The 26,172-nt window shown below is 35.3% G+C and overlaps 2 protein-coding genes across 6 annotated transcripts; both read right to left on the reverse strand.

The window, feature by feature from the left end:
- Positions 1–1,572: 1,572 nt before the first annotated feature.
- Positions 1,573–16,174, reverse strand: LOC113726552 (K(+) efflux antiporter 3, chloroplastic). Of its 4 annotated transcripts, none has more exons than XM_027250334.2 (19): positions 15,762–16,174; positions 13,697–14,071; positions 12,366–12,467; positions 11,117–11,197; positions 10,410–10,511; positions 8,902–8,979; positions 7,964–8,032; positions 7,731–7,781; positions 5,613–5,726; positions 5,422–5,523; positions 5,196–5,330; positions 4,746–4,927; positions 4,524–4,659; positions 3,856–3,927; positions 3,675–3,782; positions 3,036–3,197; positions 2,599–2,688; positions 2,359–2,520; positions 1,573–1,989 (listed from the first exon to the last, which is right to left on the reverse strand). In XM_027250334.2, exons 1-19 carry the CDS (start codon positions 15,798–15,800, stop codon positions 1,723–1,725), a joined length of 2,427 nt encoding a protein of 808 aa, XP_027106135.1. In that variant the 5' UTR covers positions 15,801–16,174; the 3' UTR covers positions 1,573–1,722. The 4 variants fall into 4 exon arrangements, with proteins under 4 accessions (XP_027106135.1, XP_027106136.1, XP_027106138.1 ...); XM_027250336.2 differs by having other exon boundaries at positions 1,921–2,045; XM_027250335.2 differs by lacking the exon at positions 8,902–8,979.
- A 971-nt stretch (positions 16,175–17,145) lies between these two features.
- On the reverse strand, positions 17,146–19,785 carry LOC113726554 (peptide methionine sulfoxide reductase B5). 2 transcript variants are annotated; one of them, XM_072074953.1, is made up of 4 exons: positions 19,672–19,785; positions 19,177–19,399; positions 17,545–17,701; positions 17,146–17,435 (listed from the first exon to the last, which is right to left on the reverse strand). In XM_072074953.1, exons 2-4 carry the CDS (start codon positions 19,272–19,274, stop codon positions 17,271–17,273), a joined length of 420 nt encoding a protein of 139 aa, XP_071931054.1. In that variant the 5' UTR covers positions 19,275–19,399; positions 19,672–19,785; the 3' UTR covers positions 17,146–17,270. The 2 variants fall into 2 exon arrangements, with proteins under 2 accessions (XP_071931054.1, XP_027106140.1); XM_027250339.2 differs by having other exon boundaries at positions 19,177–19,731.
- Between the last annotated feature and the right edge of the window lie 6,387 nt (positions 19,786–26,172).

The raw sequence follows: 26,172 nt of genomic DNA on the forward strand, positions 1-26,172 counted from the left end.
GTTAAATAGTTCCAGCCTATTTCAAAAAAAAAAAAAAAAAAAAATCTCATACCGCATCGAATACATAAGGATTAACCTTTGGGAGCTGAGGATTTGAACGGAAAAGAAAGGGAAAGAGAGAAAGCTTGATTTTCCTTTGTTTGTGAGTTTTAAGTAAGAGAGAAAAGAAAGAAAACTGGAGAATGAATAGTGGACAAAATTTTACCTCCCAAATTGGAGAGAAAGTTGGAGGAACCTTGTAAAAAATTTTTAAAATACCTCTTTTATCCTTAAAAATGCCTTGAACAAATATTTAATGACTTTCATATCCAAAACATTCCACTAATTTTCAAAACTCCCAAACAACATAACAATTCTTTCTCTTCTCTCATAATTTAAATTTTCCCTTCTTCTCTTTTCTATGCTAAACTTCCAAACTTAGCCAACTGTTAATCGAGCTGAGTATTTGGCTGCCGAATTCGACTCGAACTTAATTCAAGCCAAGCTCAAGCTCGCTCGACTAGGCGGATGAGCTTTGAAATGTGTTCAGACTCGACTCGTCAAATAGGACATGTGACTCGAGCCCGACTTCGAGTTTGACTCGTTTATCACAAAACGAGCCGAGTTTGTACGAGTCCAATAAACACCTATAATTTTCAATTTTTATATTTTTGAATTGTGAAATGACATATATACCCTTCCTTATCGAACCTAATCGAGTTATTCGAATAATAAACGAGTCGAGCTTACTCGACTTGTTAATTAAACGAACATATCTCGAGCTCGAGCTCGATTTGTTTACCATAATTAACGAGCCGAACTCGAACTTTATCGAGTCGAGTTCAATCGAACTTTCGAGCTACTCGTTCCATTTAACAGCTATAATGTGAAGTTTCTCCAATAGCAAGAATCTTTCTTCCAATAGAACAACAAAAATATGAAGTTTCTCAGAAGGTTCATTCATAAGGTTCAGACAAGCTAAAGTTGGCCGCATAAAGATTACACATCATCGAGTCTCGTGAGAAGGTTCGTTCATAAGGTTCATTCAATCTAAAGTGGACAGCACAAGGATTCCGCGTCAACAGTAGATGCACGCATTATCACCTTTACATATATGAAAAATAATTTAAAACGTTGCTTATATTTTACCAATTTCAAATGAATTTTTTTGTCATTCAATTTTATAATATTAGCTTTGCGTCTATTATAAATTCAAATTAATAAAATTTGATCCCAATTTAAGTTTTCAATCACTTTATATCTAAAATCACTACGAGATTTACATGCAATCATTTTCTATGTACAAAAAATGTATGCTTCCACTCTTTCAGACTTTTTAATCAATTGAGATCTTCGGTACCATTTTCTGAGTGGTAACTCGGAACCACCTCTAAAATTATATCAAGTGTCCAATTAATTTAAATTATCACGTGATATCTAATTTAAACTTAGATTAATTGGACACTTGGTACTGGACACTTGGTATCCTTGGTATCGGATGAATGAGTGGCACCGAATTGTGACTAATTAAGTGACACCGAGAATCTGATTTGCATTTTAACTTGAAATCACTACATGATTTACTTGGTATCATTTTCTATGTACAAAAAAGTCGGATCCCACACTTTCAGACTTCATGCTATGACTAATTAATGCTCAAACTACAGTCAATCATCAGCATACTCAAAATTCTTCAGCCTGCAATATTGCTTTTTAATATATGAACATGTGTCTAAAAAAAGTCTAGTACCCATTTGTACTATCTTGTACAATATTTTGCTCATCAACATCTTCAAAATTTACTGGAGAGCCATTCTCAGTATCTAGCCTGCAGTATGAAACCCCGTCAGCCGCTAGATCCTCAGATTCATGGTGCCTATCATGGTCTGAGAGATAATCTGTTCCCCCAGGTGGTATCTGCGAGGGATCTCCATCCATATGTTTCGCTTCAAGGCATACTGCGTCTTCTGTCAAGTTCGACGCATTGATTGTTCGAGCCGCTACTCTTATCTAATTGCAAACAATTACTTCCACCATTTAGTAATGTGGTCTTATAAACAGGCAACCTGTAGTACTTTACAGCATAAATTAGCAGCAAACACTCTTCGCCTGTCAATCTATCACAGCAAGCAGATATATATATATATATATGTGGTGTAGAAAAGTTTGTTATGGATCTGTCGTACTCCTCAAGTCCGTCAGAAGCATATTGTGTACTTAGCAGGAAAATCAGTGCTGGAGAAAGTTTCTAGACGATCAAACAAAGCAGATTATAATAACGCATATATGTTGCATTCATGCTTATTAGCATATCCCACGTTACAGACATGCATAACACCAGAGAACTGTAGTGAGCCCTGTGCATTGTATTTTAAGTACCTGCAATGGCTTCATGACATCAATATCTTGTTCAACAGTTTTATCAAGTGTATCCTGAGCTTGTAGCTCCATGGAATTTAGAAGAAGCTGACTCAGAAAGGTTATGTCGTCAGACATAACACCAAACCCTTTTAACATCTTAGAACCAAGCTGCAAACTTGTCTACAGGCAGAAAGGCCAAATGATTAGGAGGCGTGACAACAGTAAGACCGACAAGAACAAAGATTCAATGAGTAATACCTCTGCATTCTCGAGAATAGCATCTGTTGCACCGGCTTTCTTCAGATCTAGCAGATGCATCATATCCTGTGCACGGGCGTATATTGGAACCTAAAGAGTTTCATGAGAAGATTTCCAGAGTGAGAAATACCTTCTATTTTTTGCCAGCACCATCTAGGGTAATTTAGAACGCGCCGTGTAGAAATCTAACGCTGTTTCTCGATGCATCAAAGATTAATACAGGAGGATTCAATGAGCAGGTTGGAAGTATGATTGGAACTATAGTGATAGTTATTCCGAGGAAAAAAAAAAAATTCGTGTGCAGGCTTAACACACTGCAGATCAAAATTCTGTATAAACAAACACTTCTTTTTTTTTGTTATCTATCTTTTGTTTTTGTGGTTTTCTTGGGTGGGGGGAGGGCGGAGAGGAGAAGATCACTGCAAATAAAATATTACCGCCGGAAACGCCAATCGCATCCTCTGCACAGCCTCAATTGTCCTTTCCTTCCCAGCGTACGTAACAATGACTGCTTTTGGTGAAGAGATACCAGCAGATTGCAGAACTGCAGGACGTGATCCATCTCCATATGAAACAGGGAATCCCAGCTTTCTAGAAGCCTGTTAAGATGGCCATATAGAGCAGCTACTAGGTTTTACCTTTTATTTCACGAGTTAACTCAAGATATATCATCACAGGAGAAAATTCTTAAGTGCGACGCCAAAACAAATTTAACAAACGTGGAACACAACGCAAAAGTGCATGGGGCACGTATATATCATAAAACCGAAAAAAGAAAGGCAAAAACCAAAGTATATTAAAGAAAGGAAAGTGCTCCAATGGGTAAATAAAAAATAAGAAATCTCCGCCCCAACAGGGATCTGTAAAAATGAAACCAAGGAAGCCCAAGATAGAAGAAGAGAACTATCGAAATATACAAGTACTCGTATATCACTCAGAATCTTTACGAAGCATTAACAAGGTACCTAATATACCACAAAGCATTTTTCCAGGTCTCTTGTTTAGCTAGATGAATATTTGAAAAGGGAAAAGGAGAATTTTTTATCGTCACTGCTTAAGCCTTTAGCTTCACTTGCCTTTACAACAGATGGATTCAGATCAAAAGCCACGTAGGGCCATCCAACACCTACAGTATCACCATCTAGTCCATACACCAGCGGGGTGGACAAAAAATTTGCAAGAACCTGTACGACAGACAACCTGAATAAGTGGAACTTTCAGTTAATAGGTTCCTAGTCATGACCAGAGTAGACGTACCTGTCCCATCTGCCCAAATCCAACGATGACAATTGGCTCGCTTGCATCAAAATTTACTGTGTTATTAGTTTTCTGAAATGATGTTGTTCAGCTTCATCAGAATTTTTATACAGGTAAAGAAGAGAGTCAACAAAACCTATCTACATTTTGAAGAATTGTGTCAGAAGCATCAAAACTTGTCAAACTGTTGGAAGTTATGAGAAAAGTCTCACTAGGATAAGCAACAAAGCAGTCACCCTACAGGTAATAGAAAGAATATCAAAACATCTCAACTCTTATGCTTTTATTTTAACATCTTTTCTTAAGCACTAACAGCTCCTTTCAAATAGTTGCTTAAAATTGTTTAGCATTTTAGACTTCATTTGCTGGGTGCGCACAACTAGGTTATTCTGTGGAAACAAGCTAAGTAACAAAAAAGGTTTGCTGCAGTGGTAAGATCGCTCAATATGTAGTAGGCCTTGTGCACAGAGAGAATGATTTCATGTCTCCCACCTTTTTGCCCAAGTCCTTCTTCAGGCCACTGGCGGAAGGGGTGGTTGTACAGCCATTTTTTACAATGTTTGCCTTTTTTATTCTACTGAAAATCATCAGATGATACTATGCTAGATTCCAGGTTCCAGATCCAATACCTGTGTATTAAGATTGAGACTGATGAAAAACTAACTTACATCTTGCTCCTCAAACTTCTTTGCAATAACATCAGCAGCCTTTCGTCCAACTTCATTTAGCAAAGGAGTCAATGCCATCGACAGCACAACAACAATTATAAGTAACTTGTTCAGTTCAAGGGGCAGCACTCCAAGCCTACATTCAGGTATAGACTTACATTAAGGCTAACTTCACAGAAAGCATATCAGTCACAAAATTGAGAGTTGCTCCTTGGAACTAACCCGTTTGCAAGAGAGAAAACCACAAATGCAAATTCACCTCCCTGGGAAAGAAGCAACCCTATCCTTATGCTCTCTTGGAGGGAAAGTCCAACACGTGGACCTATTGCAGATATTATAAGAGTTTTTATAACAATCAAACCCGCCAAGAGCGAAAGTACATTTGGCCATTCTCGGAAAAGGACCTACAGAAAATAAAGATGCATGTGAAAAATTTCCATGTCAAGAATGAAATAAAAAAGTATCCAAACTTAAAAACAGCAGAAAGTACCATGCAAATTAAAATTGATCTAAGTGATTTTTCACTTACTGTGGTATTTATGCAGTTATCTAACTCACAAGTATTCAGCAACACAAAAAAAAGTAAATCAATGTCTGAAGTGCCTAATAAAAGCACGTGCCATTTTCCCAGCAAGAGTTGTGACCCTTGTGATGTTAAAAAGATATGAATACCTCCATGTCAATAGAAGTCCCAGTGGTCACAAAAAACAACCCCAGAAGTAAGCCTCTGAATGGCCTAATATCAGCTTCAATCTGTGTACGGAAATTTGTTTCTGCTAATAGGGCTCCAGCAAGAAATGCTCCCAGCTGCAGCAAAGTTTATCCTTATCAAGAACTGGATTAACCACCAAACTAAATGCTACCAACGTCTTGCATTTATTTTCAGACTATTTCTAACCGTGTCACTAAAGCCCAATTTTTGGGTTAAAAGTGATGTCCCAGCAACAGTTAGGAGACAGAGGGCCACAAAAGCTTCTGAGCTTCTTGTTTCAGCAACAACCTGATATAAATTAACATGCTTTGGTTTATTTTTTTAAAAAAAATTAGATTGAACTTGAGTTCTCGTTGAGTTGCAAATCAACAACAGACCTCAAAAACTCGCCGCAAAATGTATTTTCCTCCTAGAGAAAGCAAACCTAGTCCACCTAATGCCTTCAGACTTTCTTTAGCTAGCATTGGCCAAATACTTTCTTCTGCCAAATTCTGCAGGAAAGTTTACCAGTGTGAAAAATAAAGGGCAGAAGATGTTTCATAAGCAATAAAAGAAGGGAAAGGTTATTATACATGACATGTCACCAAATGTCCAAACTCAAAAGGATAAATGAAAAGTAAATTAAGTCCATTGATCCACATGAAACAGATAGGTCAAAGAAGAAATGATTCCAAACTGCAAGTAACGAAAACAGAGCTTTAATCTAGTTACTTATTTAGTTTACAGAAAGATCACCTAGAAAAGCAAAGGATTTGAAATGCTTCTCCATCCTCAACCCGAGGATAAGAACAATACTTTCCAATGATACACTGTATGCGAGCCAAACAAAAGTAATTGCTTATAAAAAGGCCACAAATCTGCTTTTGTCCATTAGACTTGTCAAAGAAAAGGTAACCAACAGTTCTATTTTCATGCAATCATGTTTCTTAATTACATGCAATCATTTGGTTCAGGACATGAAAGCCCAAAGGCAAGAACAAATTCCATCTAAATGCAGCCACATTAGCTCAGGCAGTAGAAAGGGAGATGGAATCCTTCTCTGCTTCCTGTCAAACCCAGGAATTTTTCCAGTGAAGCCATCAGCCTTTGGAAGGGTTGTTTATACAAATCCTAGGTACTTAACAAGAGCCCAAAATGAGAAGCAAACATCAGTTACAGAAAAGGCTAGAAATCTCATTTTGACTTCAGGTTCTGCTTACAGAATTACTAGAACTTGTAACCAATAATTGTGCCCATCAACTGAAGTCAAGAGAAAACAAAAGACTAAACTAAAGTCAAAAGCAATTAGAACACAAATAAAATAGCACTAAATGATATATCCACTTACGAGTATCTAACATTTGTAATCATATACACACAGTTGCTCTTTCTCTAATCAGATTGGATCTCCACCATCATTTGTACAAATAACTTCAGGAAAATTATTCCATTACAATATGGGCCATGAGATGGATATGATACAACTTGTTCCTTACCTACAGGACCATTGAATAGCATATTGTAATTCTTGTCTTATCTCAAAGCACATTGCACCAGGAAAGAAGCATATTTCTAAGCACCTGAAGCCATATTAACTATCATGAGTTCTTTCACAGCTATCAATTTCAAGTCGATGACAAATGAATTCCTCCACCTAGGTAATCTGATTTGTTTGATCTAATATTATGGTCACCAAACAATCACATTATATTATTACTCTGTAGCACCATAAATGTTTAAGCAACCAGTGTAACCCTACCATTCAGGCAGGCCACTACCAGAATTTCTTTACAATAAAAGTACTCGCCAAAATTTCTTCTAAGAACAAAAAAGACTCAAATCATTAAGGTTCATACTCTTTGTTCATGCCTATTCGCTAAACGCTTAATTTATATGCGCATGACATTCTTTAATTTTCCTTGTAAGATAACATAAGTTGTTTGACATGACAGAGAGTTTGATGGAAATGGCATGTATTGGCCTAAGTTCATAATTCAATTTGGGATATCCATTCCGACAAGTGAAGATGAAAACCAGATAGTATTGTTGACTATAAAGTAGCTCATCACACACAATGAGATCCCAGGACATGGGGTGGAACAACAGGTTGTGAAATAAATTTGGTCTAACTGGTCCCACAACAAGGTGAAAATTTTACCTTTTTGACCAAAGATAACAGCATGAAACTTACAACAATAGATAATTTTGAGAATCTAAATCATCTATTGGTGAAGATATTGCTGGCAGATCAGCTTATCTCTTTGAACAAAAGAAGTATGTAAAGCATGATATACATTTATACAAGACAAAAGCAAATTAAGTTTCACTTGAGAATGTGGCAGCAGATTTGCCATGCCAACCATCTTGTCTAAGAAGGGAGATAAAAGGACATTAAATATAAAGATTTAACATATTTGGTTGAAAGCATAATAAAGATGCTAAAATCTTGCTTTATGAATTTAAACAACTGGCATGACAAGAACAAAAAATGAAAGCCTTTAAAACCATTAGGCTACCTGACTTTCCAACACTGGTAGGATGACTAAGAGAGGAACGACTGCAATGTCCTGCAAACACCAAGCAGTATGAATCCATAAAGGTAATTGATATGACACTTGTGATGCACTTTGCATGATTGGCCCTAGTCAATTCAGAAAAGAAAATAAAACATGAAGACACAAATGTTACACAAACTACATAGACATCCTAAAATGCACCAGGAAAAAAAATGAACAAGAGCAAATAAAACCTGAAGGAGAAGTATCCCCAGAGTTGCTGAGCCAAATCTAGTTGGAAGCTCACCCTTCTCCGCAAGAAGCTACAGTGATTGCTAACAAGTAAGCATCAAAGCATTTATTCTCGAAGAATAGGTAGTATTTCTTTTTTTTTTAATTGTCTTATGAGAAACAGAAATCCCGTGAAAACAAAATGAGATATGAGAGAAATGAAGAGACTCAATATACAAATGGCATCACAGAATAATTTAGATGGCTAATTCATTGAAATGGCAGTCTAAAGCAGGAAATATGCATCCTGAAAATTGCTAGATCAGATTTTTTAACAAATGAAATTTGACCACAAGGAAAGAAGTCATTTTATACTGTATTCAGATAAGATCACTACAACAAGGTCAATCTTCATGTCACAGAAAGTAAGACTTTCCAACTGCACAAGATGCACTCACAAACTCATTCAAATATGCCACAAACAAAATATCATTTTTAGCAACATAGAATACTTTATCTCCAAAATGTCCATTAGAAAAGAACACATTGCAGACTCATAGACAAGACACACTTTTCAGGTCATACGAGTTCGTATCATTATTAAGTCCCTCCTTTTAGTACATTTTGTATGCTTCATTACTATAAAAATAAGACCACAGTTTTATAAAAAAAAAAAATTCATGCATAATGGAAATTGAGAATAATCGCTGCAGTGGCAAATGATTATTTTATCGACCAAGTGTTGAAGGATACCATCAGATACTTCCAAGACAAAGAAATGTTCTTAGTTTCAAGTGTTTTATTTCAATAGCAAATAGATAGTTGGCTACATAGGGTCGAGTTGAGAAATCCCTACTAAAGTGGTTAGACTAATCGGTATGAATGTACCTTATCCATTAGATGTTCATTAAGTGGAATCTTTCTGGAAAATGACTATGTGATTTTCAGATATGCATAATACCTGTAAAACAAAAGCTGAAGAAGACAATGATAGAGCAGCACCAATTACCACAGCCTCGTCTACACTTCTGATGTTTACCTAAGTGGTCTCACACCAATTAACAACACATCAGCAAGACAAAACAGGTAAACCATAAGGATTACAAATAGACCAATCAAGGGAGGGTTTTTAAGTCATAATTATATGACTAGTCAGATCCTCAATATGTGGTTGAACTGAACAAGTCCATGGATAGAAGTCTTTAAAGCACATAGAATTTTCACACAAGCAAATTCAAATCATACTAATGCTCGAGTTGTTTATTAAACATTTGTCGCCAGGCTAACTGGTCAAGAGGTGACGTCACAAGAAAAGAGGCTTCTAGGTGCTCACAGTTTCATAGAGAAAATAAAATCTTTTTTAACCACTCATAAATGTATCCATAGTTAAATCACAGGAAAAGATTCATTAACGGAACTTATTTAAATGTGAAAGACAACAAAAGTCAAATTCAACAGAAATACATCCTATATTATTATTCTGGGAAATTCATAAATCACTCCTCTACCTCAATGCCTTATCACCAACATGAAAAGAAAATGGTTTATGAAAAAGAAGTGTATGCATCTAAGAAATCTAGCTACAAAAATTGAATGACTTGCTGGTTGAAAGCTACACAGTATCATCCAGTAAGTCCTACAACTCGCAGCCTACTTTAATGAGCATGAACCGACAATATTAATTTTTCTAGCAGCAACAACATTGTAGGTATAAATGTTCCCTTAGAAAGTTGTAAAACAAGATAAGTTGAATGCAAGACATAAATATTACCTTGTGCCCTTGAACAACCAAAATTTTTCAGTAATTATTGTGTAACTCAAAGATAGTCATAAACAGATAGCTCCATACTTGAGAAATGGCAATTACTTTACAAAAAGCTTGACAACTTGTAAAAGAAAAGGTTATCAAAGGAAATACAAATTTTGTTTTTATCAGCCAAGATAACAGAAAAATGATAACTATAGCAAACATCTTATCCAAGTACATCAAAATTTCCCCAAAGATAAATTATGACGTAGACAACCGTCAGTTTCAATTTCTTTTCTGGCTATGCTGGAATACCAAATAAAATAACTTTCTCAAGTTGATAAATGGTTATAGTATTTTAGTTCTAAAGTTAAACATAGAAATGCAGAAGTATTTAACAACAACATTTTACCATTTCGATTGAGAGACTGCTTCTGAAACAAACATAAAGTAGACAAGATATGTTAAGCTGAAGTAAATACTTTTCATCTTGCTTGTCAAAGAATGCAAACTAGGTCATGTCAAAATGGTAATTCTGTGATTGGTTTTCTGTAAATTAAATATGAATAAGAACGTGGAGGTTTTAGAAAAAGGGAAACAAAATGCACAAAGCCATATTGCTTTTCATGATGTATAGGAAAGCTCAAGTATTGTTGTTAGGAGGAGGACTGGTCCGATCTACCAGACAAGGTAAAAGAGATGCTCAGAGGAAAGTTTCTCACCAAATCAGGTCTTGAGTGAAAAAGGAACTCCAGAATCCTTGTTCCTATAGCACCATTAGGTGGAAGCTCAAATGCCGTGAAAGCAAGTGTGGACAGTACAACCTTCAATAGAACAAAATCAAGGGGATAACAATCTAAGCAACTAGAGCAAAGATGGTCAAGATCTCTTTGATTACAAATTTATTACTAGCCATGAATAAACTTTATTCTAGAAAGAAATATAAATGTGAGGAATATATTATCCTAATGTACAACAGCAGGAATTAGCTACCATGTAGTGATCAACATGATTTTCTGATGTACAAAAACGAATATCTCTAGACAGGGTACTTAAAGTAGTGCCATTAAGTCATCAATTAATCAATTTTCTAGTATGATTTCCCAATCATGGACATTCATAGCTATATGAAACTTCTCACAACTGCTCAAAGCTAAAGTCTAGAGGGATATGTACTCAATAAATGAAATAAATGAATGAAATCAACATCAAATAAATGACTAAATAAATGAAATCAACATCAAATGACTCTACTTTTGGAAAACAATTAAAACCAATACTTTTGATTTCCAATAAAAAGGGTAATGTTCAAGTAATTAGCCCCTTGTGCAAATATATATATATACTCAAAGAACTTTTTCCCATAATAAATTGTATAGCAATCTACTTTTTTTTACACAAATAGGCTTAAGTTTCATCAGCAATATACCTGAGTCAGTCCCATCCCAAAAGCAAATTTAGCAAGAGCTTTTAGACGTGCAAGTGAAAGCTCCAAGCCCATCTCAAACAGCTGTAAACAAGCATCTATTATCAAAATCAAAATGGATTTCAATAAGTAGCAATACAAATACAATTTGAGCTATGCAGTCCTCAGCTAGGCAATAACTTTAAGGCGTACAGCAGTTTTCTTAAAATTTAACCTCTCCGAATCAGCTCAAACCAGAAAGCAGATTTTACAGTCTAGACAACAAGAGTTTTTGTTTTCCAGGACTCCCTATTTACTACACAATCTGAACACATGATAAATTTCATAGAGTCTGCCCTGATCAGAAAGAAAAAAATTTTAGGCATATGCACTTCAAAGTTGGTGTCACGTTGGCAAAGAGTAACCCACCCATTCTCACTCCTCCCAACTCGTTGAAAGCTAGCTTCCATAATCTTTTTTACCTATTTAAGGTTCCTGGAACAAAATTGTGCACATTTCACTAAATCATACACAAATCCTGGGCCAGAAAAATCAATACAGGCATGCTTCCTTCATTATTCAACTGTTGTTGCTTATTGCTTTGGATTGTGGAGGAACCCCAACCTCCAAAACCAATTCCAAAAGCATTGACTGTTCTCTTATTTAAGACATAAATAAATAGTCATCAAACATTGCTGCTCATCTTTCCCACCCTAACTTCTTAAAATAAGTCCTATTCAGAAAACCTACAGGTGGTTTTCGTCCAGCCCACCCACCTTCCAATGTACATGCAGGATGATGCACAAAAAATACCATTGAAATCCCTGTGGCAGATTCCCATGAAAGCGTCCTCCATAAAAACCATCTACATTCACTTAACAGTTTGAAAAATACCTCATTTGTCACTTTCAGACATCCTAATTTTTCTCATACATATTAATATCTTCTCCAAACTGTAAGATTTTTTATGGTTAAACATTCCATACCATGAGAATCAGAACAAAGCCAAGCAAAATACCCATCAAGATGATGTCATTCAATGATCGTGCCAAATTTTACCCTTGTAAACTTGTCTAAACTTGTGCTGATAACTAGTATGAAACATAAACACTAAGGCATTAGAGCACATAAAAGAGTAAGAATGAGGACAAGAAAACTACAAACAATTAGGTCAACATTCACCTAGTTGTACTCACTTTGAAAGAAAAAATGAAGTTACTTCAAGGACAAAAACAGAAATGGAAATTGTGAGATGAGAAAGCATCACACTTACCAAGAAGAGAATCCCCCATTCTGAAAGAATCTTAACATCTGTAAGATTTCTAATTAATCCAAGCTGATTAAGCACAACTCCAGCAAAGAAAAAACCAAGTATCTGCAATCACAAGGAGAATTAGCATTGCCTGCTATTGGAGAGATTCGCTGCCATAAATTGCAAAATCCTCAACACACTACCATCTAAAGTAGTCGTGAGCATCTAAAGTAATCGTGAGCACCTTCAAATGTGTGATCTTATTATATTGCATGATAAGAAGGTAGCAAACAGCAGAAGGTTGAATGAACATTCTCAACTAAATTTGAAAGTATGGTAAATAAGAGGGTGGAAACATATCAAGGAATGCAAGACATAATGCAGATGTGGCTAGTAACAGTCTCATTGATTCACACAAATGTAGATTTGATTGCACAAATAGGTGACAAAAGGGAAGGCTAATAAAACATCCTAAGCATGAAAGTTAGATTCGACTCTTAAAACAAATTTTTGACGAAATTTCTTAGTAATCTTCAGATTCATGCATCAGAATAAGGTCATAGAGCATTATAGGCATAATATAAGAGGACCAAGGGACCAGAGCTGCACGCAGCGATCTATTAATGCACAGACACATACAAGAGGAAATCCATAGCAAATATGGCTGCTGGTAGACAAGTAGTGCTCATGCTTGTGTTAAGGTAATAAAATTTCTAGCATGGTTGAACTGGCAGAATATCGAGACTTCTCAACAAACATCTGAAAGCGATGTGCAATTTGCAACAATCTATGACTCCCTATGTTTCAGAAGTGTCAAGCGGAGAAGATTTAACAGCTTTTAGAAACAGTTGAACAAGGAAGATGATTCTTGGAACTTGGGGATTGATACCAGTAAGCAAAAAAGACAGATGCAGTAAGATGTGAAAAAGTTCGCTCCTAGGAAAATCGCTGGCTCAGCTTCAGTATTTTATCACCAAAGGTTACTTTTTTTAATATATATATATTTTTTCAAAATTCACTTTTGTAAAGCATTAAACAGAAAACAGTGTGAAAGTATTTGAAAAGATCACCAATAAATACAACAACATTTCTAAAATAAAAGGAACCATAAGATCACCTAAAAGGCTAAAGCTAAACCACAGCTAGAACTTTTACTGCCTCTTTTGCTGGTAAAGGTTTCAAAGACATAAATCCCAGAAGGAGTAACATACTTTGAATCAAATACAAATACGTAACTAAAGTCAAAATAAAGATTTTGGCATTAGACATGCATTCTCTGTTCTTGCGCATCAAAAGTTCTGGGCTGAAGCAAATTTAATTAGATAATTAGAAATTATCCCAAGTTAACTTACAGGGCTGGCTTTGATGGTTTTGAAGGCAGGAACAACCAATACAATTACAACTAGCAATGTCAATGAGTCTGATCCTAAGTCATTGATGACTTCAACAGCACTGGAGACATCAACTACCGCAGATAAACAGAATCTATTCTTCTGACTCTGTCTATCATGGAAGCAGGATCTTTTTCCATCAACACTCTGGTTAGATAGCCAAGGCGTGCCTTTGATGATAATTTGTGAGAAACAACCTGGATAACTTATCCTGGTATACGGCGAATCTGATGGCAAGTATGCTGGCCGATCATAAGCACATGAAACATAGTATCGATAGATATGCATGTGAGAAGCAGCTCTGCCAAAGCTTCTTCGAGCTATAATGTCATATCCCTGCATGTGAGCACAACAAAGGGACAAATATGCATTAGAAACAATTTCAGTCCTTCTTTGAGGAGCATCAAATTATTACACCTACTTAGTACTCCCAAAATTGTTTACAACATAATCTCCATTTTCTAATGGTGCAAATCCATGCAAAACAGAAAAGACCAGAACATTTGAATCAGATCCAGTACAAACCTCTTTTGGTTTCTCCTTTACCTGGCATCATACAGGGTAAAAGATTATTCTTGCTACTTATCTGACCTTTGACATAAAACAGACTAGAAGAATTCACATAAAAATGATTGGTAATGTTAGCTACTAGAGCCCAACAGTATGACAGTTCTCATATACCAATTTCCATTCAGTTTATGTATGCAGTATATCTGGACATACGTCAAATGAACATAGGATCATGAGATCGTGGAAAGCAACCATATCTATCAATGCTAAAAGATAACAAGAACTTCTGATACCAGACACCAATTGGAACTCCTTTTGGGCTCTTCTTTGAATACAGAAGTCATCTTAAGTTGTCGGATTAAAAAAAAAAATCCAGTTCTATCAAATGCTGAACAAAAAGGCATCAACGATTATCCACTTTCAAAAGTAGAGGAACTCAAGAAACTTAGCTCCTATTCTGATTTAACTACGCATTCATAAAAAAATAAAAAAATGGCCATTTATTAACTACAGATAATCTAACATGCTTAACTTGTCACAGAAGACTTAGATAAAGCAGTTATGAGCCTCGTTGCATCAGTCTTCAACTACTATGCCAAGTAAACAGCAGAACTTTGTAAGAATCGATCAGAGATTGAGAGATTTGCTCCTTAATCCATGAACAACACTAAGCCTGTATATTAACAGCATCTACAAAATTTTCCTGGAAAAAGATTTTCCTCTAAGTCCAACAGTGACATCTAATTTTAGCATAAAATGTTTCCTAATCCTTTAAACAGTTCAAAAATGAAAAAGTTTACCCCAAATCATCCTCAACGTTATCAACCCTCGAAACCAAATTCCCACCCCTGGCTCCTCCCTCTAAACATCATAATGGGGCAGAGTGAAAGGCCATCACTACAATCCCAATCGTCTCCGTTTATGCCACCCATAGCACCATCACCACCTTTATTTATTACTCATTTTTCACCAACTGTTGCGACAACCAAAAGAACTGTATAAGCATCGCCCAACACATTGCCTGAAGAAACATTCAAATTCTAGTCCCAAGTTCCGATAAGCACCAAGTAATGTGTTCTGACCACTACCCAAGTGGAGCCTAGACATAAAATATAGATGCTGAACAAACTATAAAATAATGCTTAACAAACTAGAAAAAGTGACCAACGGCAGGGACAGAGTAAGTTATTTATCTATATGACTACGTCGGGGTATCAAGAGCACCACCTTAGATTGGTAACAACTAACTATCTGAGAGATTTTACTAGGACCCAATATTTGGCTGGTGAGGCTCTCATTTGTTTCCTTCACAGCTAATCCGGCCTGCTAAAGACAGTTTAATAACCCGCAAGGTTGAGAATTCTTCATTCGAAGATTGGAAAGAAAAAAAAATAGTTTCCCTTTCTTCAATTCTTCCAAGAAACGTCAAAAAATCAGAACTTTACGCAAATAGCAAAAAATAAAGATATCTAAAAGTAACTAACTTGGGAAAACTAAGGAGTCGTTGAGTTGTTACCTTGGGACTGTGATGGTAAGAAATCATGGAACCCAACATGATAGCTGCTATCTTTTGTCAGAAACCATTCATGGAACCAGTGCAAACTCTGCAAATGCCTCCCACAAATACCCCAGAAAAACGAAGGAAAGAAACATGATGAAGATAAGTACTAGGATACTAGCATTTGGGTTCTGTGAGTCTTTCAACTTTGATACAGGATAACATCTGAGAGTATAACTTTAATTTACGTTGTAGCAGTACTACTAGTGAAAAAAGAGGAGGAAGATGGGTGGCCGCAAGCGCAAGGTAAAGGGCCAGGTGAATTTGGGTGTTTTCTTTTGTGAGTGAGTGACAAAGAGAGTGATAATTGGACAAAGAAGGCTGAAGAAATGAGAGGCAGAAGCAGAACCACCCCTCCCCTGGTTGGACTTGGAACTTGGAAGACCCTGCATTTCTTTCTCCTTCCGTTTTGTTTGTGTGAATGTCAAATCTTCAGCCCACTCCCGTATTTTGGCGTTTTTGCTGACTGGGATCCACGTAATTACTTGTAAGTGATAGAAGGGAATTTTTGATAAAAAGGGTACAAATTTTGTACGGGAATAAATAGACAAAGAAAAAATCACAAAAAAGAAAAAAAGGAGTCTGTTATTTTTGTTTTTGATCATAAAACCAATGCCAGTCATTGAAAAGCTTCAATCACTAATAATAATAATGTCTAATGAGAATGCATCTTTTTTTTTTAAACAATTAATAACATCTGTACCATCCTGCTCTACCATGAGAATTCTTTTAACTGCAGAATGCAAGATTAAACCCCAAGAGGGATTTAAATCCCAAGAGATTTGGACGAGTCGAGTCGAGTTGGTTGATAGTTGATACAGCCATGTTCAGCGCAAAAATCTGATACTCTTCTATCAAATCCTGAAACGGACCTCCCTCGTCGAAGCCACGGGCAGGACAGACTTGGCATCTTGTTTCCATTCCATGATACGAGCAGTAGACATTATTCATGTCGCTTGCTCAAACACCAAATCAAATGGCCGATTCACATTCGTGTGCAAATCGAAGCAGGCAATATAATGGTCTCCGAAATTCACACCAACTGCACTGCATGCCCAACTTTTCTCTCCAGCATGAAATGAAACCACCAACTCTTCTTACCAACAAAAGAATAAAATTAACTAAACTGAACCTGATTTGTGGGCGGATGACTAAAGGATGCTGCACAAAAACTTCTTAATCATATTACAGTAGTAAATTCAAATTGAACGAGCAGATTCAACGATCACAGATCATTTTCCCTTGATAAGTGATAACTAGTTCCATAATTTCTGTTGCCAAAACCAAGTTCACTTCTGGACACCCTTGCACTTGCGCACATACATGACATCGATAACCAGTATATCCTCAACGTAACAAGAAATATTTATTTCAACAGCACAACATCATTATCCATCAATGGATCAAAATTACTTTTATGTTTAAGACAGAAGATGCAGAAGGAGGGCGCAGAATAAGGAAAAAGGTTCATATTTTGGCATCAGAATTTGCAGGAGTGAACTTGAGTGAAATGCTATTGACACAATGACGCTCGTCTGTTGGTGTCGGGAATCCTTCACCCTTAAACACATGACCAAGATGCCCACCACAAGCAGCACATGTAATTTCTATCCTCCTTCCATCTGGGTCAGGCTGAAGATCAAACAGGTATGGTCATTAGCACAGAAAACTTCGTCAGAATGATACTTCGAAAAAATAACAACGCGGAGATAGAGCACAAGAATATGAGAATGAAACTCACAGTGCGATTTATTGCACCAGGAATGCCCTCATAGAACGCTGGCCATCCACATCCAGAGTTAAATTTAGTTGTGGACCTGTACAGGGGTGTTCCACATCCTGCACAGTTGTAGACACCTTCACTATAGAACTTGTCATATTCCCCTGTACCTGGATACCTGTGGAGAACTCCAGTGGATTATCATCACATAAAGCAATAGTAAGTCAAAACATTCACCCCTTGCACTCTGGAAGCATGAATAACGCTAACAAGATAAATAACTGATGCACAAGGAGCTAGGTTGCATAGCATGGAGAGCTAGTGTCTTTCAGCCTGAGCTAAGGATCTATATATCACGGTCATAATTCATACAAGTATATGCATAAAAGTCAGTACACTAAAATTGTTCAGCTGCAGCGTTTGCTCTTTTTGACTACAGCTTCAGCGTAACACCTATCAAATGATATACAGAAATGAATCCTTGAGTCACTCTCATGCTCAGTATTGTTTATTTTTACAGCATGTCTTTAGAAAGAGAAGAATAAAATGTATCACTATATCCTACTACTACTTCTACCCTTTCTCTTTAAAGGAGAGGCTGAATGGAGCAATTCTTCCGCATGCAATTCGTCAAAGATACCATATGTTTCTTCTAAGCTCTCTATAATCTGTGTTTTCCATCATGGGGCTGGGGAAAGACAATTAGGATTTTTTACTTAATTATTTCAACTCTCTATGGTTTACCATCCCTCAGCCCTCTCTGTCACTTTGGTACTGCTGTTCCTTCCCCTTTGCAAGAGGAAGAATTCTGTCTGTTTCTCAAGCATGTCAAGAACTTGTATTTTTTGTCTTTGTCATAAGATAAAACTAGAGGACCTTTCAAAGCTATGTCTGATGCGGGAGCCTGCCAATGCAATCTTTTGCACATATGACAAATTAGCAGTAACAGACTAACAGGTGATTTTCGGAGGCCATCTTTTACACATACGACAAATTAGTGGAAATGGTAAGTAGAGGTTCGATACCTAAGTGTATGTAGTGCATCACAAGAGGATCGGTTTGCACAGAGAGCGAAATATTCTTTCACAATGTGAAAATTGGTGATTCCACAGCCAAGATTTTACCCTAGGGTAGTTCAACAATTTCAATTAAATGGGACAGTAAGATTGCAAGAATTTAACCCTTTACCTCATGCAACTATCCATTGTCCTTCATCCCTTAGATAGAGAAGATGCAGTGGCACCTTTGCCTTCACTGTTCGTTTCCTAAAGTAGATGATTATTTAGCCAAATGACTGGTATCAGAGAGCACCAAGAGCTTAGTATAACATATTTTGGAGTCTGTCAACCATGACGTACCAAATTCTGTAATTAGCTTCCCCTAGGTGGTGAATTATCCAATTGACACCACCCCCCCCCCCCCAACAACAAAAACCCCCAAAAAAAAAAAATCATCCCAAGATTCCTAACCCAAGGCCTCCTTGGCCCTTGCAGAAAACATTTTACGACAGCCTTTAAAGCTACAAGCACAACCAGGAACGACATCAGACCAAACAAGGAAAAAAATTGTCGAATAACAAGAAAGTTTGAAGAATTTATTCGAGGAATAAAGCAAAAGCTCCGGTAAAAAATAAAAATGAAGAAGAAAACATACTCGGTCCCTTTTTGTCTGAGAATGCGGAACTGTTCAGGAGAAAGAACTGCACGCCATTCTTCCTCAGACTTCTGAACTGATCCGGGCGCAGCAGTCATGGCTACGACCCCACCTCTGATGCCTCTCTTGCTCTGATAGTGAACCGATGCACCAAACCAAGGTGCCAAATCGCTTTCTTTAAGTGGTCGATAGGATAAAGGTCTAAACTTGGCCTTGAATAGACCTGTAACAGGGGGAGTTGAATTTGGGAGAAATGTTCTTGGGAGCAAAGGGGTGGAATTGAAAATTGTAGTTCTAGAAGAAGCAATTGGTGATATTTTCATGATTTGAGAACCCATTTGTGATAATCTTTGGAGGGTTTTGTTTTGCAGGGCGCCAAAATAAATTCAGCTTAATTCAATTCATCGTCAATAACGGATAACGATTTTCCAACAACGCTTGCTTCTTTCCTTATATTGAAAAATATAATTAAATAAACGAGTTCTTATTGCTCACCCACGGACTTGGATGGATATGTATGCGGTTTGTTCGTTCGCCATTTGCAGATTTGCCTCTGGACATGCCATTGCCAGCAAAATGATTTTTATGTTTTGATGGAATATTGTCCACTAGGAAACTTCCGAAGGTAATTTTACACCGCCAATGAATGTATGGGTGGTTTTTTTAAAAAAAAATAAAATAAAATAGGACGTTAGATCCATTACCCAACATTTTCCTTTTTTATTTTTTTTATAACACTACAAGTGATTTGCAATACAAACTGGGAGGACCCGAATTTTTCTCACTTATAATTCTATTTTTATGATTTATTTAAATATTTATTCACCCGTTTTCTCTAAATAATTTATTTCAATCATTTTAAATCCATTTATATGGAATAATGTCTCAATTATATTTTTAAAACGTTTCATTAGTAAATTTAATTTTCTAGGGCTCATTTAATAAACAAATAGCGAGTACACATTTTTCGAGTTACTAATCGATCCGAGCGTACAATAATTTTGGAGAATTGAGGACTCATGTTTTATTTTTAAAATGGTTATTTTATAATTAATTACATTAGTAGTAGTTAATTATATAATCGTTATATGAATTTCCCGTAAATTTTGTCTTATTGCGCGCGAATTGAAATTTCGCGTATATCGAGTTGGAATGGTTAAACGGAGACTTGAGAAACTTATACTAGACTATTAAGAGTGAATAATTATAGTGTTAAATGAATTACAATTAAGATTTAGTGCACAATTGAAACAAACCGGAGAGAAAACGGAGGTACGAAAATCGCGCGCGACACTTTTGAGAGTTGACTTTTAGCACAACTTAAGGTAGCTTTTCTTCATTCTTTCTCCTCAAGTTTCACTACACAACCACTCCCTCACCACCTCTCATTCTTGGCCAGCCAAAGGTAAAAGGAGGAGAGAAAAACTACATTCTTTGGCCCCAAGTTTGCTAGCTATTCATCACTCAAGCTTCTCTTACAAGCTAAACACACAAGACACAAAACACTCTCTTCCTCTATGAAATCCCACAATGGATATATTGGGCTGAGATGATGATTAGAAGTGTTGTTTGTATTAATTAAGTGGTAAACAAGATGAGATTTGTTGGTAAATTGAAAGGAAAGTTGAGAAAAAATTTCGGTTGGTTACTGACCAATTCTGTCCTATTTTTGCTGAGACCTTAACTCGAATTTATGGCGATCAAATGATCTTGAAACTGATGTAGATATGTCGTGTAGATTGTGTAGAAAGTTTTCACCGAAAATCACCTGATTTGGTTGAGAAAAAATTGAGTTTTTGGCAAGAACAAAACTGGAAATCGTGTAACAGGGGTCTTCTGGCAGTGATTTTGAACGAGCATATCTCTCTGTTCAGATGTCAAAATCAAGTGCCGTTTTTCTAACGGTATAAAATATATTTTTTGATTCAACTTGAGTGAGCCGTACTAGTTCACCCAAATTATCTGTTCTGTTTTACTGCTGTGCTCGAGAGTCAATAATGAGCTGAGGTTTGTTGCTTGAATTTGATCTAGTTATGAACTAAATTTCAAAACGACTCCTTCTGATGAATTGTAACCTTTTGAATATAGTTTCCAACGCCACCAACCATACTCAATTATAAGTTAAATTGAGTGAAATGTGGTCTAATTACCGAACTGTACCAAATCTGGAAAATCCTCATTTTGCTAGCCGAATGGCCTAACTTGATTTAGAACTTGTTGTTTTGAAAAAATTTGATTTCAAAAATCTACCAAAATGTATATTAGATGTTCCTTAGATTTTTGTTTCACAAATGAGCCAGATTCGAGTTGATTTTATTGGGGTAAGATGTTCGAAAAGAAAAAGGAAACAAGAGAAGGCAGATTTGCCTTGAAAATTCTCTGAACTTTGGTAGTCTAAACTATCTTCCCGTGTGAATTTTCAAATGAAATTTGATAGAGGAGTAGTTCTCATATGGAAGTTGAATTGTACCAATTTTGGTGTCAATCTAAGATCGTTTTGATATGTAAATGATATCCCAAAGTTGTTTTTCAAATCTAGAAAATTGACCCAACAGTCTTTGTTTTTGACCAAATTTGAGCTACTATATTTTGACGTTCAAAACTCCGATTTCAGTTCTATTTATTGTGTTTGAAACCTTGATTGGAACACTTATTGTGTTATGAATTCCAAAGGCTAGTTCACTTTCTGTGAATTATGTCGAATTTTCAAAGATTGTCGGAAAACAAAACCGAGTCTACCTTGCTTGTTCAAAACTGAAACTTTAAGCTGGAAACTGAATACTTTCCATTTAGAAACTTGGAAAAGTGTCTTATAGGAACTTTTAGTACCTTGGATCTTTTTTCCAATGGTATTAAATTTTTTATTTTTGGACTTATTGAGTGCAAGATATGATTTTTTTAAATTTGATGCACAAAGTTGAAATTTGCCGATTTCTTAAAAAATTAAATTTTGGAATTGTTTTGAACCCAATTATGTGGAGGATATGAGTTTCCTCGATAACTTTAAAATTCACAATTTTGAATCTTAACTTTCGATAAAATGAAGCTCTTATAAAGACATTGACTTGAATTCTAAAGCAAGTGTGCATTTTTTCTTGTTTGATAAGAAATTTGTGAAATTGTGAGGGTGATTATTGGTCATTTTTCTTCAAACGATCAAGAAGGTCTCGAAGAGAATTCCGAAATTGATCATTAACGACTTTCTTTACTCACATATTTTCAATTTGTGAGTATTCCATATAGGAGTATATGACTTGAATAGTTTTACGACATGTTTTCTCCATGGTCATTATGTGTTTAACTAGTAAGTGCTACCGATAATTAGTCCTATGAACTTTTCCATCGTTTTAAGACGAGTGTGTACTTTATCTCATTTGACCTACTAAAATGATAAATGTCTACTGATTAACCGTGAACTACTACCGTTTACCGTTTACCGTTTACCATTAACCGTGATTACTTACCGTTTACCGATTTACTTGATTACCTGTTTACTTGATTATTTGATTATCGTAAATTACATGTTCATATGAAATTACCGCATATTGCTTACGTGTTTAAGTGTTACTGATAATTGCTCATATGAAATTGTCCACTGTTTTAAAGCGAGTATGTATTTTATCTCACTCGACCTACTAAAATGACAGATTTTTACCGTTAATCGAGAATTATTACCGTTTACCGATTTACTTGATTACTTGTGCATGTTGTAAGCTCTAAGCTGAATTGGGTCTTGCCCTTGGTTACTAACCTGCTCGAATTAGGACCAGGTTCGATCGGGTAGGTTGAAACCCTATAATACCGTTTCAATATAGGACTAGGTTCGATCGGGTAGGTTGAAACCCTAGAATACCGTTTCAATATACTCGAGTATTACTACTAGAGGGATAAGGTGATGGCCAGACAAATCGAGAGGATCTGAAGTTATAAGGTGAAGTTGACCGAAATGGTTCCACTGGAACACCGTATCGTTCAATATGTGTTTATTTCTGTATAATTATAAGGGTAAAAAACAAAAAAAATCCCCTGTGGTTAACCTAATACACAGAAAAGTTTTTCATGGTTTCAAAATATACAACATGACCCCTCATGCTTTGAACTAAATTGTAAAGGTGACGGAATCCGTTAAACTTAACAGAAATGGACGAAATGACAAAAATGCACTGATATAATTAAGCAAAAGACAGCTCAAAAAAATCATTTGTTTTATTCTCTAAGTAGAGAGAATTGAGGATTAAGGGGTAGAATAGATATATTTGATAAAAATTAGGTATAAATTTTTTTTTTAAATTCCAATAAGTCATTTCCGTTAAGTTTAACGGATTCCGTCATCTTTATAATTTAGTTCAAAGTATGAGGTATCGTATTGTATATTTTGAAATCATAGGAGGCTTTTCTGTGTATTAGACTTACCACAGGGATTTTTTTGTTTTTTACCCTAATTATAACTGTTTCATGTTAATGTGCCAATGTGCAATCTTGAACTATACATGTGTTATACTCAAATTACTTGATTTATTAGAACTGTTTGAGTGTCTTAGAATCTCACTGGGCTGTGTAGCTCATTTCACATTTTTGTTTTCCTTAACAGGGTTCAAGACCGAAAGTACCCGTGAATAGTATTAAACTGTTTTCTTTTGAAAATTTTAAGTTGTATTATAGCAGATGGTTGTAGTACATATTCTTTTGAGTTGTATTAAGATTGAAAGCTAACTAATTGTAAGTATGAAGTGTTTTGGAGCACTTTAAATATATATATTAAAGTTATTTGAAGTATTTTTAGTTTTGAATTATTAATTATAGTGAGTCTCGACGAGAGTTGGGCAGACGTTCAGCTAATATCCTTGGGTTCGCCCTTGAAAGAAGTGGGGGCGTCACACAAACTAACTCACATAAAATGAGAGAAAAAACTCGATGGAATTATAATATTGAATATTACTGTAAATTAACTTACATAAAGTGAGAGAAGCAAACTAACCCACCATCAAGTGAAAGAAGAAACTCATATTTAAGAACTATTTAGGATTGTGGTGACTTGTAAAAAAATATTTCGGGTAGTAGAACTTTTGATCATATTGTTTGGTGCATACTTGAGTAAGCTTTTTCTCTATTTGAAAATAATATGTAATTTTAAAATTCTAAAACATAGTTATGTTTTTATTTAGTTCAAATTTATAATAAAATTGTTAAAGTTAATTTTTTTTATTTTTTAAATACAAAAACTATTTTAAAAATATCAATTTTAAACTTGTGCTTTACTATCGAAAAGCTCTGCTCCTAAACAATGGTGCTCACCAAACACATTAAAACTTAACAATGCATTTATCCTTTAAAAGCACCTTTTAGTAAAAATACCCCAATCCCAAATGAAGCCTTATGGAGACTTAATTCAATATTTCTAAGTCTCGTGAACTCAATTTAACCACTAGATCAAAGCCTTATTGTTACACATTTTATGTTTACTCCCACATGTCGAGGATGTAGATTAAGTTTATTTGCTTTATCAAAGAATAATTTATACTCACCAACTAGGCCAGCACTTGCAAGAAAATAATCCCAGCCGGAGGCTAAGCAAGACGCCAAGATACAAACTAGTTGCCCCATTGTAATTGGATTTATGATGATCCTTTCTGGGACCTGATTGTGAAAAGAAAAATAAAAACTTGAACCTCCAAGATAATGGTAAAAAAAAAATATTTTAGTCGATCCTTTAAGCTTCTAGCTCTGATATTATATACTTACCTAAAAAAAAAGAAAAGAAAACTATGATGATGCGAACGAATGATTTAGCAATCACCTAATGAACAAATTCATGGGCACGAGCCCCCGTTGCATCAAGTAACAGATTGTCAAATTGATAGTTGTCATCGTGCTTGAAAGAAGTCTTCAATTTTGCAATAAGCGTTTTTCCTCTTATTTTGTTCTTCGTGCAATTGGCTACAAGAAAATATCAATCGTTTAAGTCATAAATGAGTTTATTATGTCACTAATTGCCGTCGATTAATCCTTCCGCTCATACTCGTGTCCTCCTTAGGCACTGCAGGGTAAAAAAAAACTGCCGTTTCAAGATATATCATGCAAAAATTAAGCCCTGTCTGGAGAAGCTTTTTAGATGAAGTATGGACTTGTCAAGATATTTATGAAGTACGGATTAATTATGTGCTAATACATATAACATATGAGTAAATTTTATATATATTGATGGTGTATATATTATCACACGCTTTGATACACAACATACATGCAAAATTTGAGTTTTAAATTCAAAATTGAATTATGTGTTATTCATCTAATTGTGAAAATATATATACTTTTAGTATATAAAAAATTAATCCATAACATATTTGTTCTTCACACAAAAGTGAATGTTATATATCCATAAAATGTTATTATTGTAAGACAAATAATTAGATACACATAGTTTACAATTTACTTATAAACCATTTTTTTCATATGTGATCATATATAATTTGCTATCACATTTCTTAAGGGGTTATTATCAGTTTACCCCCTTAAACTATATCGCCACTATTAGTTTACCCTCTAACGTTATCTTTTAGTCACTTTACCCCCATAAGTAATTCAACTCAACATGTTAAGAAATTTTGGACAAAAATACCCTGTCATTTTATAGCATTACTACATTGTTATTATCTCTTTATTCATTTAGATTATAGTGATACAATCACTTTAGTTTCTAACATTATTTTTTAGGCATTTTACCTCATCGTTAATTTAACTTATATAGTCAAAAAATTTTAAATATATTTACCATTTTTTATATATAATTAAAAATAAAAAGTTGGAATGGTAATTCCTTTTTTTTTTTTTTGTACTTTAAGAGATCGAAAAATATAAAAATAAAGGGTTTTCTCAAATTTCTTTTTTTTTACATTTATTAATACTAGGAAAAGAAAAAGAGATAGGAAAGAAGGAGACAAAAAATTAGATTTTGCAAAAAAAGAAAATAAAGAAAAGTCTAATATTATCGTATTA

Source organism: Coffea arabica, chromosome 2c, assembly GCF_036785885.1.
Source record: "Coffea arabica cultivar ET-39 chromosome 2c, Coffea Arabica ET-39 HiFi, whole genome shotgun sequence".
NCBI lineage: Eukaryota > Viridiplantae > Streptophyta > Magnoliopsida > Gentianales > Rubiaceae > Coffea > Coffea arabica.